The sequence below is a fragment of the Poecilia mexicana genome, unplaced genomic scaffold (assembly GCF_051168715.1).
Source record: "Poecilia mexicana isolate PSO_F unplaced genomic scaffold, ASM5116871v1 scaffold_5, whole genome shotgun sequence".
In the NCBI taxonomy this organism is placed as follows: domain Eukaryota; kingdom Metazoa; phylum Chordata; class Actinopteri; order Cyprinodontiformes; family Poeciliidae; genus Poecilia; species Poecilia mexicana.
This window is the reverse complement of record NW_028263374.1, coordinates 16,977,753-16,992,274: the sequence shown is the minus strand read 5'-3', so window position 1 is coordinate 16,992,274 and position 14,522 is coordinate 16,977,753. Positions and strand designations below refer to the sequence as shown.

At 37.4% G+C, this 14,522-nt stretch overlaps 1 protein-coding gene across 1 annotated transcript; it reads right to left on the bottom strand.

Moving 5' to 3' along the window:
• Nucleotides 1–9,153: 9,153 nt before the first annotated feature.
• LOC106918408 (green-sensitive opsin) lies at nucleotides 9,154–14,522 on the bottom strand. The gene is made up of 5 exons (XM_014988124.2): nucleotides 14,009–14,522; nucleotides 13,734–13,902; nucleotides 12,240–12,405; nucleotides 11,350–11,589; nucleotides 9,154–9,728 (listed from the first exon to the last, which is right to left on the bottom strand). Exons 1-5 carry the CDS (start codon nucleotides 14,370–14,372, stop codon nucleotides 9,630–9,632), a joined length of 1,038 nt encoding a protein of 345 aa, XP_014843610.2. The 5' UTR covers nucleotides 14,373–14,522; the 3' UTR covers nucleotides 9,154–9,629.

Below are 14,522 nucleotides of genomic sequence, written 5' to 3'. Positions count from 1 at the left end.
CATTTCACACAGCTGAATGGCTGCCCTGGCAGATTAAAGGATTTCTCAAACATGCATGAACCAACCATTAGTTCATTGTCTATACCCGCCTTTCCCTGCAGCTGTTGCGGGAAATCTGGTGTCTATCTCCAGCGGTTATCTTGTGATAGGTGACTGATCGCCAATCGATCACTGGACAACACAGAAGTACACAAGACAAACAATGCCAGGACTCAACTGGAGTAACAATTTTACCGCTGCTGTTTTGGGACTGTGTAAGGATGTCACAGAGGACTCATGCATATATGGGTCAAACATGCAAACTCGGAGGCGCACAGGGCAAATAACCATATACGCACACACTGACACCTAGGTACAATTCAGAATGACCAATTAACCTACAGGCTTGCTTCAGCTCCATGAGAGGAAGCCAGAACCAAGAGAGAAGCCAGAAATGAAAAGAGAAATGCAGAAAGATTTACAGCCAAGATTTGAATCCAGGGCCTTCTTACTGCAAGGCAATTATGCTACCAACTGCACCATTGTTCAGTTTTATTATTTGCTCAAATAATTTTTTTCGGGGGGAAAAAAAACAATTATGCTTTCATCTAGAGGTGAACACAAAAGCACAGACAGTTTTACCAAATGAACCCTGCACTTTACTTGCCAAAGCAGTAAATTACTCAGACTCAGCGTTACCAAACTGATCTCACAGTCTCTTTTCTCATTAAACACAGGGTGACCAGGTAATGGGTGTTCTTAACCACTGGTGTGTTGATGTGAAAAACAAACTGCCCACTTCTTACAGTAAGCTTTTGATACATCATGGCAAGGCCATTGCAGGACAAGGAGATACTAAGGTTAATCCAATCAGGTCAGTGGCAGTTATAGTTTCTTCAAGCAGTGATGGAGACCGAGAGTGTGAATGGTTGGAAAAAGACCTAACATAAGATCATTACTAAATGACTGTATAAATAAATACTCTTCTACAAACTTCTCACCTTAAATGACAATCTAATGATTTTTATTTGAAAAGAAAAAGAAGGTATTGATCGCTAATTAACCAGTCAATATATTTACATGACAAATCATTCCAGCAGTCTGAAATGGTGAACCTTTGTCTTCAGCATCACATCTTCTTAGAACAGCAAATCGACCATAACTGTTCCCGTCTCTTCAAATTTCTTCATCATCATCATCATCATTGTACAGTTGCACACGTTAGTAAAAATTTATGTTACATTATTTTTAACAAGTACTTACATATCTAATAAAATGTACCTATTGAACTCGTTTGACGATTGTTAATAACACTGAAATCTGCACATTAATTCCAGTAGTTGATGTACAAATGTTCAATACTTTGACTCATAAATACAATTTCTTAGATATTATCTACACATACAGGAAAATATAGCATTTTCTACTGCTTTATTACCTCTTCTGGGCATGAAATTTCTTTTGTAAATGTAATGGAAGTAAGCTATGAAGTAACTAACTCAATAAGTTGCATTTCCATATAAACCAGGGATTGGTGTGACAGTTCAAATATTTCAGTTTGTGGCTTGGAGCTCTTGTAAGCCAGTGCATTCACAATTTAATGCAAAGTACTTACATGTCTCCTCTGCTGTTAAGTGGTAGAGCTATTTTTTCCTGCAACAAAAATAGTAATTACATAGTCTGGTTTCAAACACAAAGAGCGAACTGTTGCAATTAACTCTGTACTCTGGGTTAGCTGTAACATACCCCAAGGTGACGTGTAGCACAATACAGTAAGGATACTGACCATTCAGGTGCCACGTTCATCTGTTGAAAGATTTTGAGGCACACATAACCCGAATCGAGAATGTTCAACCTTCACCGTTCAGGATGGAGACGAATTTCTGGGTACAACTGGGCAAAATGTTTTGTGCATCAGCTCCAGAACGAAAGCAAAAGACCTTGAGAAGATGCTGGTGGAAGCTGGTAAGAGAGTTTTCAACCTCGAAACAAATCTTGTCGTCCAAACCTACGTATAAATATTTGCGAGTGCAAACAGAAACAGATGTGTTGTTTTATGTTTTCAGCACCACATGACTGAATTGTTTGTTAAAACAACGGTGAGTCCATTTCAAGTAGCTGCTGACGAGCTAAATGAACTAAAGTGCTGCGATGCAAATAATGACTTTCTCATTAATGACCACTGCAGCTGCAAAGGCGGGTAAAGTTGTCTGCATTTCAGTTCTTTATTCACTTCTTAAATACTCTTTAGTCATGTTGTTGTGTTGTCAACAGGGAAATGGTCATGGTACCATAAGAGCCGATAACCTAAAAAAGTAAAAAAGCTAACTATAAAAAAAGCTGTAACTAAGGCTTAAATCCCTTTTTGTCCAATTCAGATTGATCAGAATTTATTTTTAAAGTAACTCAAAATGTCTGTTTTTCATGAAGAATTTAATCTATGTACCTGTGCTTCTACTTGTAATCTCTCTCTCAGCACGATATTTAAGGTACTCCAGTAAATATTTTGATGTTAAAAAAAAACATGTTTTTGCATCTGACCAGCAGGGGGTGTCACTTCCCACACAACATACTCCAGAATTAGACCATCTGCTCAACAAGTCTGAACGCAAACCTGAGAAATCTAAAGCTAGATCAAGATAATCCACTTATTGCAGGTGTAAGATGTGGGATGTGGGTGTAAGATGTGGGATCTTACTGGAATCCCACATGAGACAAACATTCCTTGGACTAGGTGCGGGCAACTCCAGGCCTCGATCTCCTGCAACGTTTAGAGGTGTCTCTACTTCAGCACACATGAGTCAAATAATGAGGTCGTTAGCAGGACTCTGGAGAACCTGACTGCACTTAGGAGGTGATTCAGCTGTTGGATTCAAGCGTGTTGGACCAGGGAGACGTCTAAGAGTTGCAGGACACCGGCCCTCCAGGACCAGGATTGCCTTAGACAACTTTGCTTAGTTATTTTTTGAGTATTTTACTGAGGGTTAGTCAACGTCATGTGGTGGAAACTTTTGACAATACAGAACAGGGTTGTCATAACAAGTAATCATAAATAAAATCTGAAATTTTGAAGATAATTTTTCCCCAAATCTACTTTATCTACTCAGAAGGGTGTGTACGAGGCACATCCACTAATATCATGATGTCTTTTTGAAACATGACAAACTTTAGTCAAAAATATTTCTTGTCATATTCACAATGGCAGTCAATATAGCACTCTGTTTTAGACATGAGGATGTGGTTACAGATTGTAAATCAAAGCAGCTTTCGTTTCGGAATCGACCTCAGCCACCCATCCTGCTTTGGTCCAACAGACTGAAGCTCCATGAAGACATGACAGGCCCATCTGGAGAGGCGATAACTTCAGCTACCAGCGATGCAACAAGTGCTTTTCTAACCTTCTAAAAGGAAAGTAGAAGCTTAGCCACATAATAACTTTAGGGGGGAAATAATTAATGGTTTTAGATCATATTCAAATCTGTGATGATGTTGCTTAAAAATAATAGTATGCCAGGCCTGAAACTGGCGTACCAAAGTAAAGCCAGAAAATGACGGCGTTTTGCCATAAATCATCTTGAGAAAATCAATAACCTCTCCATAATATGTAGATTAAATAATGACAAAAAAAAACAAAAACTGGAGGTTTGCTCTGTCTTGCCTTCATCCATATTTGGGCTCCTTTCAATTTAAAAGGAAGAAAAACTAAAAGTCTAGTCCGCCGCTTACGTTTGTGAATTTCACCTTAGACCGACGTTGCTGGGATCAGGCACAGACGATGTGTGGAGGTTTGCTAGTTCCTAGCAAGAAGGTACGTTCAAGGAACACATGTAAACAGAAGCATTCAATTACATCTCGGAAATATCAGTACTGCAGATTAAGGCAGGAGATAGAAATAAAAATCTAGGTTCTGAATGTACTAACGAACTATGAAAAATGAACTCATCATAAAAAACAAAACAAATTGGGTGGGGTACCTGTGAACAATAAAATACAAACGGTAACAATATATTCATATGTGACCTGACCGTAAATTCAGTGTCTCTCACACAGAGACCTTTGCAATCACCACTCCAGTCTTTTACAACGACAAGTGTGTGTGACATGCACTCCTGCTTGCTGCAACGGGCAAAAAACGTGATACCAGGGTTCATTTGGTTGAATATTTTTATGACTACACCTATGGTAAATGCATCCAATATACCAGTAATACTTTAGGTGACTTGTTATCAACCATATATTGTACATTCACCTGGAATCACAGAGCTTTACACGTGACAGCGTAGCTCAACTAAATTTAAATCCCCGTCACTTTTAATATTCATAATCCGATTCATGTCTATTTGAACAGGCAAAAATATGCTTGAAACTTTTTTGGTTAGTGTGAAATACCCGATTTATTTCTTTAGCACTGATTTTATTTTTGGAGACTTGTGAAAGAATTCTTCTTGTTCTTCTCAGCCAGCAGCAGGTGCTGCAACCAGCTCTTCCACTGCAAATGATCTATTTGTCAAGCAACAGTCACTCATATCTGCAAATTAAGAGCACAAGACTGAAGCAGCAAGGTTTCCGGAGTGCCAGCTTGACAGACAGCATCACATAAACCAACAAGAATGTTGTTTGCTTTCTGCTCTAAAATACTTTTAGACCTCATAGTTTTTTTGTTTGTTTGTTTGTTTTTAATGGGTTTGCCTTTTCTCTATCCCTCTGTATCAGATGTGCACATTTAAATTGTATGTCTTACTGATGAGAGAGAAAGATAACAGCCTTGTACAGGCCAAAGACACTTAGGCTAATGCCAAAATCCTTTAGTTTTGCAGCTTTAGCTTTTCCAAAGTGCTCTAAAAAATAGTATTAGAAGAGAAAAGGGAAGCAGATGTGTATGACAACTTGACTGTACGGTGGAGGCATGCATCTATGTAGGAGGGTAATTGTGGTGTTAAATGTTCAGTGTGACTTAAAGATAAATCCAATTAGCAGGAGTAATAAGTCTATTAGACTGAGAACATGATAGACCATTGAGGCTCTTAAGACAGGCTTGCAGAAAGAATAAAACGAACTGTGGAAAAAAAAAAAAAAGGAACACTTTGTTACAGTCTAGTAAAACGTAAATTAGGGTAGTAAATTTAATTGTGCTATTTTAATTTTGATCCTGTTTAGGAACATACATAACTAAGCTAAAGCACAAGAAGGATCATAGATGAATCAAAGTTTACAGCATGTAGATTTAAACTGAACTCTAAAAATAAAGAACAGAAAAAATCATTAAAATACATCTAAGCTTGTTAATAATCTGCATATATGTATCTAGATCTGCATTTGGGCTAAAAGATCTTTTACAGTTCCAAGAAATATAGATGTGTCATTATCTAAAATTCGTGAAGAAATGGGGGAAAGTTTGAAGCATAAAGCATTTCAAAATAACACAATGTCTTTAAGTTTTGGATTTAGTCATAGTACAAAGAAAGCTTTCCTCTTTATATTTTCAATTGGTTGTCTTAACTTGTCTGTTTTTAAGATTTTACTTTGCAATGGTAGAATTTCTGATATGTATTTTGCACACTTGAAGATATAGTCAAATATTTCAAACTTGATGTCTGTACACCAACATCCGAGCCTGGATGGATAGAAGGAAGGGTGGACGGACAGACGGACCGATGAGAAATGAAGTCACTGACATCTATCAGTGACAAAGATTATTATTTGTCAAACTTTCTAAAGACTTTCTCTCTGTGAGTCTTTCCAGGTTTAAGTGGTATACTTTCAGGAAAGTGACGTAATGGACTTGCTTGACTGCACACTGACAAGCAAGTCCTGTTTTTTTGTTGTCCATTATGTAATGATTGATTGGCAGAGTTCCCATTCTTGGTTGCCAGTTGTGCTGTCTAAAGTTAATATTTGCTTTTGTTTCATATTCTAAATGTTTTGGCATAAATAGTGCCTTTTGCTAACAAAATGATTCATTTTGACCATGATTGTCACTGTTTAGGCATTTGTGTTAACTGTTTTGAAATTGTGGAGTTTGAGTTGACAAGTGCATCGAAGCGATCAAGAAAAAAAAAGGGTAATTTTTGTACATGTCTTTACATGCAAATGCTTGAACACGTTGTTATAATATGTCAAGAATATTTCTATAAATTTACAGTAGTCTGTTTTTCTAAATCTGTCATGAATTGGTAAATTGGTTCAGTTGAATCCTGATTTTCTCCACTGAAGGCCAATGTGTGAAACATCAGATCAACCAATGGTCAACTCGTTTTTTTTAAACGGCTCAAAGGTGTATGTCATAAACTATTAACTGGCATGTATATAGTGTATGTAACTAGAGCACAACCTGATGTTACATTTCTAACAATGTGTTGAGGAAAAAAAACTATTTTACTATTTTGGTTCATGTGAGCTGAGCAGTGTAGGTCTCACAGAGATGGCAGTGGCTAATAGAGCATTCTCCATAAAAATATTTAAAAAAAGAGGAGTAAGGAATGGTCTCACCACCAATCCTGAGGAAACTTTATGTGCTTCCACAGAACAAATAACCTGAAATTAATGAGAAAATAATAAAAAAGCACACAAGTAGCTAGTTTTCATGCTTCAATTAGTGCTACCAGTGCAGAAGTTTTAACAGAAAAGTTTTTTTGAGCATAGAACCAAAGACAGATGTTTTATGCAAAAAGCAAACAAGGTTAGATCCAATAGCATGGTCACATGATGCAGAGCCAGCAACAAATTGCATCAGGTTTGGTTTAGTCAGAAGATTTCACTTAGTGAAGGTCAGAGTATACTGTGTAAAGGCTGAAGTCAATTTAAATCTAGTTTGAAGGTTGAATTTAGGTTGATTTAAGTTTTTGTCTAAAAATAATGCAAAGTAGTCTCATTTGGCTAAAATGTATTCATACTTTTAAGGATTTGCAGGATTTTGTAAAAATCCAATCATGGTTAGAAACATTTCAGCAAACAGAACATTTAAAGTTTATTAATCGTTATCTACGCTGTAAATTGTAACAACATATTTATTCAAGATAGATGTGTGAATCAACTGAATTTAATCATGTTTTTTATAGCACTCTAATTAAAGGAAGTCTATTAAAGATTTAAGTGTATTGTAAAGTCCAATTTAGAGTTTAGTTTAAAAAAGTAAGTGGATTTCACATCTTTTACTAGACCAGTAGTTAAAGTTAGTGCTTGCGTCAGATAAGCTCAGTCTTTTTAAGTAAACCTTTTCTTAATTAATTGAATCAATTTAAAATATTGTGTAACATATTATGCGACACTGGGGATTGGCCAGCAAAGCATCCCATGATGCATGCTTTCAAAAGGTTCTTTACACTTCCAAAACAACCTCTGTTCCGATGTTACTTCATATTGTGCATTGTTTCATAACAGAAGTCATTTGGTGTTTTCATTAAGTGATTTCCAAAGAAAGAAGTTAAAGTGCTTAGGAAGCTCTGAGGTTGTTTGTTTTGGTTTTTAAGTAAAGAGAAAGATTGGAAATCTACAGTATAGTTAAAATTTTGCACTGGTTTCCTTAACGGTGTTATACATCATTATGAACATTAATAAAAAAAAAAATCCTTATTATTCTACAAAGTAAAGAAAATATTTTAAAAATATTATATCCAAGGACGTTCATCGACGTCCTCAGATGTCCAGTCGAGGGATCCGGGTCGCGGCACCAAATTATTGTGGAGAAAAGCTATTTTACCAAGTGCTGTCAGGTGAAATCACTCAATCAGGTTTATTCATATATTGTGCACAACACAGAGAGTTTGTAGGACAATCAATAATGAAGCAGGTCTGGGTGAAAAGCTCTCTCAGGCAGAGACACCACATGAGTTTTTATACCAAGGATAAGGAATTCAAAACAAGGGGCGAGACAGTCTGGTTCTGATGCAGCTGTAGAAAACAACTTCCAACCTTGCACATGTAACCCAAATAGTTATTTTGGTGAGAGTTCACAAGCATTTAAAATAACATGATCACCAGATGTTAACTTGTAGTAATTTTCCACCACACAATGGAAAGACAGAATTTGAAGGGGTCAACCACCATTGAGAAGAAGATGATGAAGAGGAGTGAGGCCATGTGGGAGAGGAATTAGGAGACAAACAGATGCAGAGGCAGAGATTGAGGATGTACACCAGTTTCCATCGCTCCAACATCATCAGGCAATGCTTAGCGACCCACAACAGGATGCTGCTGGACTTCCTCTCAACCTACTATTTGATCTTTTCTGACCTCATTGAGGAAATTTTGTCCTCATGGAGATAAAAAAGCATCACCAGCCACATACACAGATTGTCCTACTATGTGCCAGGGTGCAGAGGGTGATCAATTCACAGCAGATGCCTGCACAGGCTGGAAAGGCACAGAGAGATTGGTTTTACACCATATCACAAAAGAAGATATTTGTTGTGATATGAATGAGAGTTTGTGGGCCAACAGGTAGGAAAGCCAGGAAGTGTAGGAAGACTGCACTGTAATTCCTACAGCACTGCATGGACAGTTTCCTTAAGGAGATTGTCTTATGTTCCCATTTCTACTTTTTTTTGTGCTCTGAAGTGCTGTCTTTTCCTTTCTGAAACACAATGAGATGGTCTGTCAACAAATTGCAGTAAAAAGAGTAAATGCGAATCTTGTCCAATCTCTTGCCATTGATCTCCTCCCACAATTACAATTTACAAAACATGTAATCAAAACTTTAGCCAGAGTTTACAACAGAACACCCCTCAAGAGTTCACCATTATATTAACATGTCAGATTAATTCGACTGTCTTATCCATACAGTGACACAATGACTTGTCATAGTGTTTTTAAGAGATGAATTAAGGATTTTGAGAGAGACTGACTTTTGCATGCTAAATTATATATTTTTCCCTCAAAGCTGACACTATTTTTATAGTGTTTGAAGTTATGCCTCTCTTCTTTAATATCTGAAAGACGGTTCTTAGTTGAATAAAAATTATTAGACATTTAAATCTAAAAATATTATGCATACTATGTCGGGGCAGCCATACTGACGAGTACAAAACTGGACAAGAAAAAAATTATTGAAAGAAAACGTAGTTTTACTGCTGGGTATGATGCAAGTGGGAATGATCTAATTTCCAATTTACCTGCTCCTTCAATAATTTTTTTCATCTTTCAATTGCATAGACAACAAGGAAGCACAAACCAATATATCTTTTCATGCATGCATTTAATCTGTATCTCTATACTTTTTTTTTTTTTTAGAAAATATTTACAGGCTATTACGACAGAGGCTGAAACAAATGCAAAATTTCACATTTCACAAATATACATAGGTGAATCTCACCCACTCACCATCTGAACATTTCACAAGCAGATGTTACCAACACAGTTGAGCAAGGAAACACACATCAGGCTGTGTCTCATCTTAAAGTCCTTTTTTTATTTTATTTATTTATTTTTTGCTTATTTATTTGTTTTTATTGTTTTTTTAATCATTTTTCCCAGATGTAGATAATACTCATAAATGTGTGCAGCAAAACGTCACAGGCCAGTATTCAGAGATTAAAGTCCTTATGTTGCAGCAAAGTTTGCCTTGAATCCATTTCTTTATTTCCATGTCCGTAACACGCAGAATTAGGAAAACATAAGGAAGGAGGTTGTCTGAAGATATGTAGCTGTAATCATTAAGCTGCAGTGGAGACTTCCGTCTTGCTCGTTGACACTGAGGTCTCATCCTCAACCATGCCACCCATTCCAATTGTTGCCAGCATGCAGTTACGGAACTGAAAAGCAAACATGAAGAAATATTTGAAACATCACTCAAGTTTTGGATCACATTTAACTATATTATTAAAATATTGTGTGTTTCTTCTCCATAGCAATAGTATTTAATCTTTTTGGAAGACACAAATGCTCTTCACTTTGAACTGTTGTTGCTGAAATGTGCTATACAAATAAACTCATCATTTTAAAATGAAATTATTACTTGACTTCATGTTAAAAAACAAAAAACAACGTATACTAAAGAATGGGGCTGTACAATTAAATTGATTCTATAATATGTATCGATATTTTCCCCCCTTGGAAGGTATCGATTGTTCATCTGATTTGTGACGGCGTAGCAGCAAGATTCCGCCTCCCCCAGTCTCACTTTCAACTTGTGATTAAAGAACACATTATACATAACACACCAGTTTTTAAATTGTGTCAATAGACCAAATAAAACTGGAGTTGTGCTAAAATAAGTAAACCACATTTTTTCCAAATGACAGAGAAATGTCAAAAACCGGCTTTTCCGGTTATGTGAAAGAGAATGAAACGCAACATTAGATTCCTTTGTTTTTAGAAATCTCAAATCTTCAACAAATAATGATGGGCTGTATTTTGTTGCTAATAAACGAAGAAAAGTCACGCAAGTAACCATGAAAGAGAAGCGGAACGGAGTAGCGGCAAATACAGTGAGATCGCGAAATTAATGCAAAATTTGGATATTGAAACCACTGGTGGCATCCACTTCGTAATCTGTTTTTAGTTTAGTGGTTTCTGTTCTGTATAAAAAGAATCAACGCGCAGACGGCAGCGGCGCTCTGTTTTGAGCTGGAAGACGAAAAGGGGAAACCCGCAGCTGGAGTCTGGGCACAGCGAGGATTGCCATGATGACGATGGCTGATCGATCATTGCCTTCGTCGATCGATCATTTTTATTAGTAACTGACAAAGACTATCAGAGACTGAGAGTACGATGAGATTCTGGCAGTCTGAGAGGCAGGCAGCTATTCAGAGATCCAAGCAGGGGAATGGCGGAGCTGCGCAGCTGCAAGGAGTCGATCACTATGGGGTGAGGCAGAGCCACTCCCCCAGCAGCTAGTAGTAAACAGCTTACAGCCACGGCTAACTCCGGGAGCCAAGGCAGAAAAGTCTTATTCCCATAGTCCAAAAGACTTTATTTTACCTCCAACCCCAATCAGAGCCAGGTATTGTGTAGTTGATGCTTTTAATCAGTTTTCAGTTAATTAAATTAAATCCAACTGAAAACTGATTAAATTCAAGTCTATGGAACACAAAATGTCACCAAAATCACTCTGTCCCTCTAAAATCTTTCAGAAAATCATAAAAGTGTATTGAAGCGTATTGTTCGCTGAATATCGTGATATATATTGTATTGTGAGCAGAATATTGTGTATCGTATCGTGAGATTATTGTATCACGACACCCCTACTAAAGAAACACATTTTATGTTGGTCTAAAAGGACATACCACAAACTAATTATTTAACATTTCCACTGAAAAATTATAAACTGCAACTGAATTTCAAGGAAAATAAAATATGCATAGATTTTTCTGACCTTTTTCAGATACAACATTCTACACATAATCACTGTAAAAAAAAAAAAAAAAAACTCACCTGTTTGTTCATCAGAATGTAGATAATAGGGTTAAATAATGCTGAGGTCTTGGAGAAAAAGGCAGGAATGGCCATGGCTGTAGCTGAGAAGGCAGCTCCTTTGTTAAAGAAAATCCACGCAGCGAAGGAAGCGTACGGGACCCAAGCAAGAAGGAAGCCGACAACCATCAGGACGCACATACGCGTCACTTCCCTCTCAGCTTTCTGAGTGGAAGCCGAGTCCTGCTGCTGGGCTGCGGCCTGGAAATGAGTTCAACAGGTCATGTCAGTGTTTGACTGTTTTAGACATTTTATTATAGAGTAAGATCAAGATTGCAGTTAGGAAAAAGGATGTTTGTAATTTAGATAGACGTTCCCCCTAACAGACATGACAGAGAAAGCAACAATTTTAATGTGAAGTATGAGTCATGTTTCAATTACTTGAATTTAATGAATTGCATTAGACATACAAGGCAGCTTGTGAGCTACGAACTCATGAAAGTGAGATGTTGAAATATTTAAAAGAAACTTCAAAACATTAATACCTCTGATCAGAGATAAATTGTGATTGCTTTTCTTAAATAACTTACTGTTTAGCGTTTTTCATTAACCATTGTCACGGCATTAAATTTGAAGTTTTCATGGAACATGCCTTTCAATTTGCACCCTATGCTGTTGAAGGATCTTGAATCCAAGCATTCCAGCAATTATTTTTAAACAAATCTCAAAACAAAGTTTGAGTAAAAATACATTTGTTCAAAAATACTGCATCATGCACATGCTTCATGCAATTTGGACTGGTTGGTGTATAAATGAATCTGTTAGCTGTCAGTTTGCAATATTCTGTAGTAACACAACATTAAAAACATGAAATTTATATTAATGACTATATTTTAAACGTCAACACTTACAGCTTTGACTGTCATCACAAGGCTCCCATATGTGAAGAAGATTGTGAAGACGGGGAAACAGAAGTGGCAGGTGAACAAGTACATCACGTAGGATTCGTTGTTGAAACCTGGGGCCAAGGTGTAATAGTCAGGTCCACAGGATACCTGAAGACCCTCAGGAATATACCTATGGACAGAAGACAAAATGTAAGCAACTGGTTGTCTCGGCTTACATTGTTCTAAGTTGGTGTTCATGTATGAACTTTCTTGGACAGAAAAGACTTGATCTTAAAATAAAAATTATTTTAAAAAGCAATTACAAGGTGCTGAGGCTAATGTGAAGTTGTGAGTGAGTAAGCCATTTTTAAATCAATAGTTTAAGAACTAAAACAATGCCTAAGCTGCATTTCAGTGCGTCATCTCACTTTGGTATTTAATCAGTTTTGCCTTCCTTGTTTGTTTTGAAAGGTGAACCAGGCCTTTCTGTGAAAGTCTGAAATCTCTTCAGAAATTCACTGACTTCCCTTAGTCTCATTACAAGATAGCTAAATCATATTATGCTGAAAACAATTACTTTTTTATCTAAAATTCCTCCATTTCAGAATCACAACCTTTCCCTCTAAGGTCTTGGAGGGACCTTGATTATTTACAAATACATTGATTATTTACCTGAATTCATGTTAAAATATATTTATCCCAGACAAGGTTGTCTGGGATAAATATATTTTAACATGAATTCAGGTAAATAATCAATGTATTTTCCATATATATATATGTGTGTGTGTGTGTGTGTGTGTGTATATGTGTGTGTGTGTGTGTGTGTGTGTGTGTGTGTGTGCGCGTGTGTGTGTGAAGACCACAGTGGTGCCTGTGGTCATCGGGGCAGTCACCCCCAAACTGGAGCAGTGGCTAAAACAGATCCCAGGAACAACATCAGACATCTCAGTCCAGAAATGTGCAGTTCTAGGCACAGCCAAGATACTGGAGGAACCCTCAAGCTCCCAGGCCTCTGGTAGAGGACCCGAGCTCAGAGGATGAAAGAGACCACCCGCGGAGGGTGAGAAGGGAATTCTTATATATACATATATTCTTTTTTTTGCCAAATGCAAAAGTTCTCATTTTCCTTGCCAGTCTGCTGAATGAGTGCATCTGTAAATAAATAATATTCTCCTTGGTTGTGTACATCTATGATTATGATCAGGAACTTTAAAGAGAACAAATCCCTAGTTAGAGTAATGGTCGTCTGCAATGCACAAAAAGTATGATTCCCTAGGTTTGCTTGCATGTTACAGAAGCAACCCAGCTAAAAGGAAATAAACTTTTTTGCTCGAACAGCAGCTTTTGTGGTTACTCGTCAGCAAAATAACAAACAGGAAATTTTAAAATCCACATTCTAACACCCAGATTTGAAGGGGAAAAAAGGTACAAAGAATCACAAGAGGGAACGTTTCATTTTTGCTTCACTGCCCTACAGACGTGGGTATGCTATTGGATCCATTATTGTAAATTTCTCACCTTGACCAGCCCACCAAAGGAGGACCCGCACAGGAGAGAGCCATGACCCAGGTAAATCCACAGCCAATTGCAGAATGGGTGGCAGTAAATTTAAAACTACCCATTGGTTTACAGACTACTATGTATCTCTCAATAGCTAAGACCACAAGAGACCATAGTGATACTTGACCTGTTGTAGACAAAGAACAAAACGAGCTGTGATGTGAAACCAGTCAAAGGGTAATTGAGGTAACAATAATTTGCACAGGAAAGATTAGCATATTTCTAAACTTTACCTCCAACCGTAGCAAAGAAACCTTCCATATCACAGGCTATGGGTCCCAGAGAAAAATAGCCCACCATAGAAGAGTAAATGGTGGTCGTGAATCCAAAGATGACCATGATCAATCCTGCTACCGCCAAGTTCACCAGAATATAGTTGAGAGGCTGCCGGAGCTTCTTGTTCTGAGCTGTGACCACCAGTGTCAGACCGTTGATTGGGAAGCCGGTAATGATCAGGAAGAACATGTACGCAGCTAATAATTTGAATTGCCATGGATCTGCCAAATAGTACTGTGGATACTCAAAGGGACTCCTCACCAGCCCCGTCCTGTTGTTCATGGGGATGTAGAAGTTCTTGCCTTCTGTGCCATTCTCCATCTTCTCAGGCTGTGATTTGAATTAGCAGAATAGAGTAAAACCTAAAGCTCTGTCTTTGCAGCTGTCTCTGCTCTCTTACTTCTTACATGGAGCCATGGTTATATACCCCTTAGGCACGTTATAAGAAGATGAGCTAAGAGGATCTGGGAA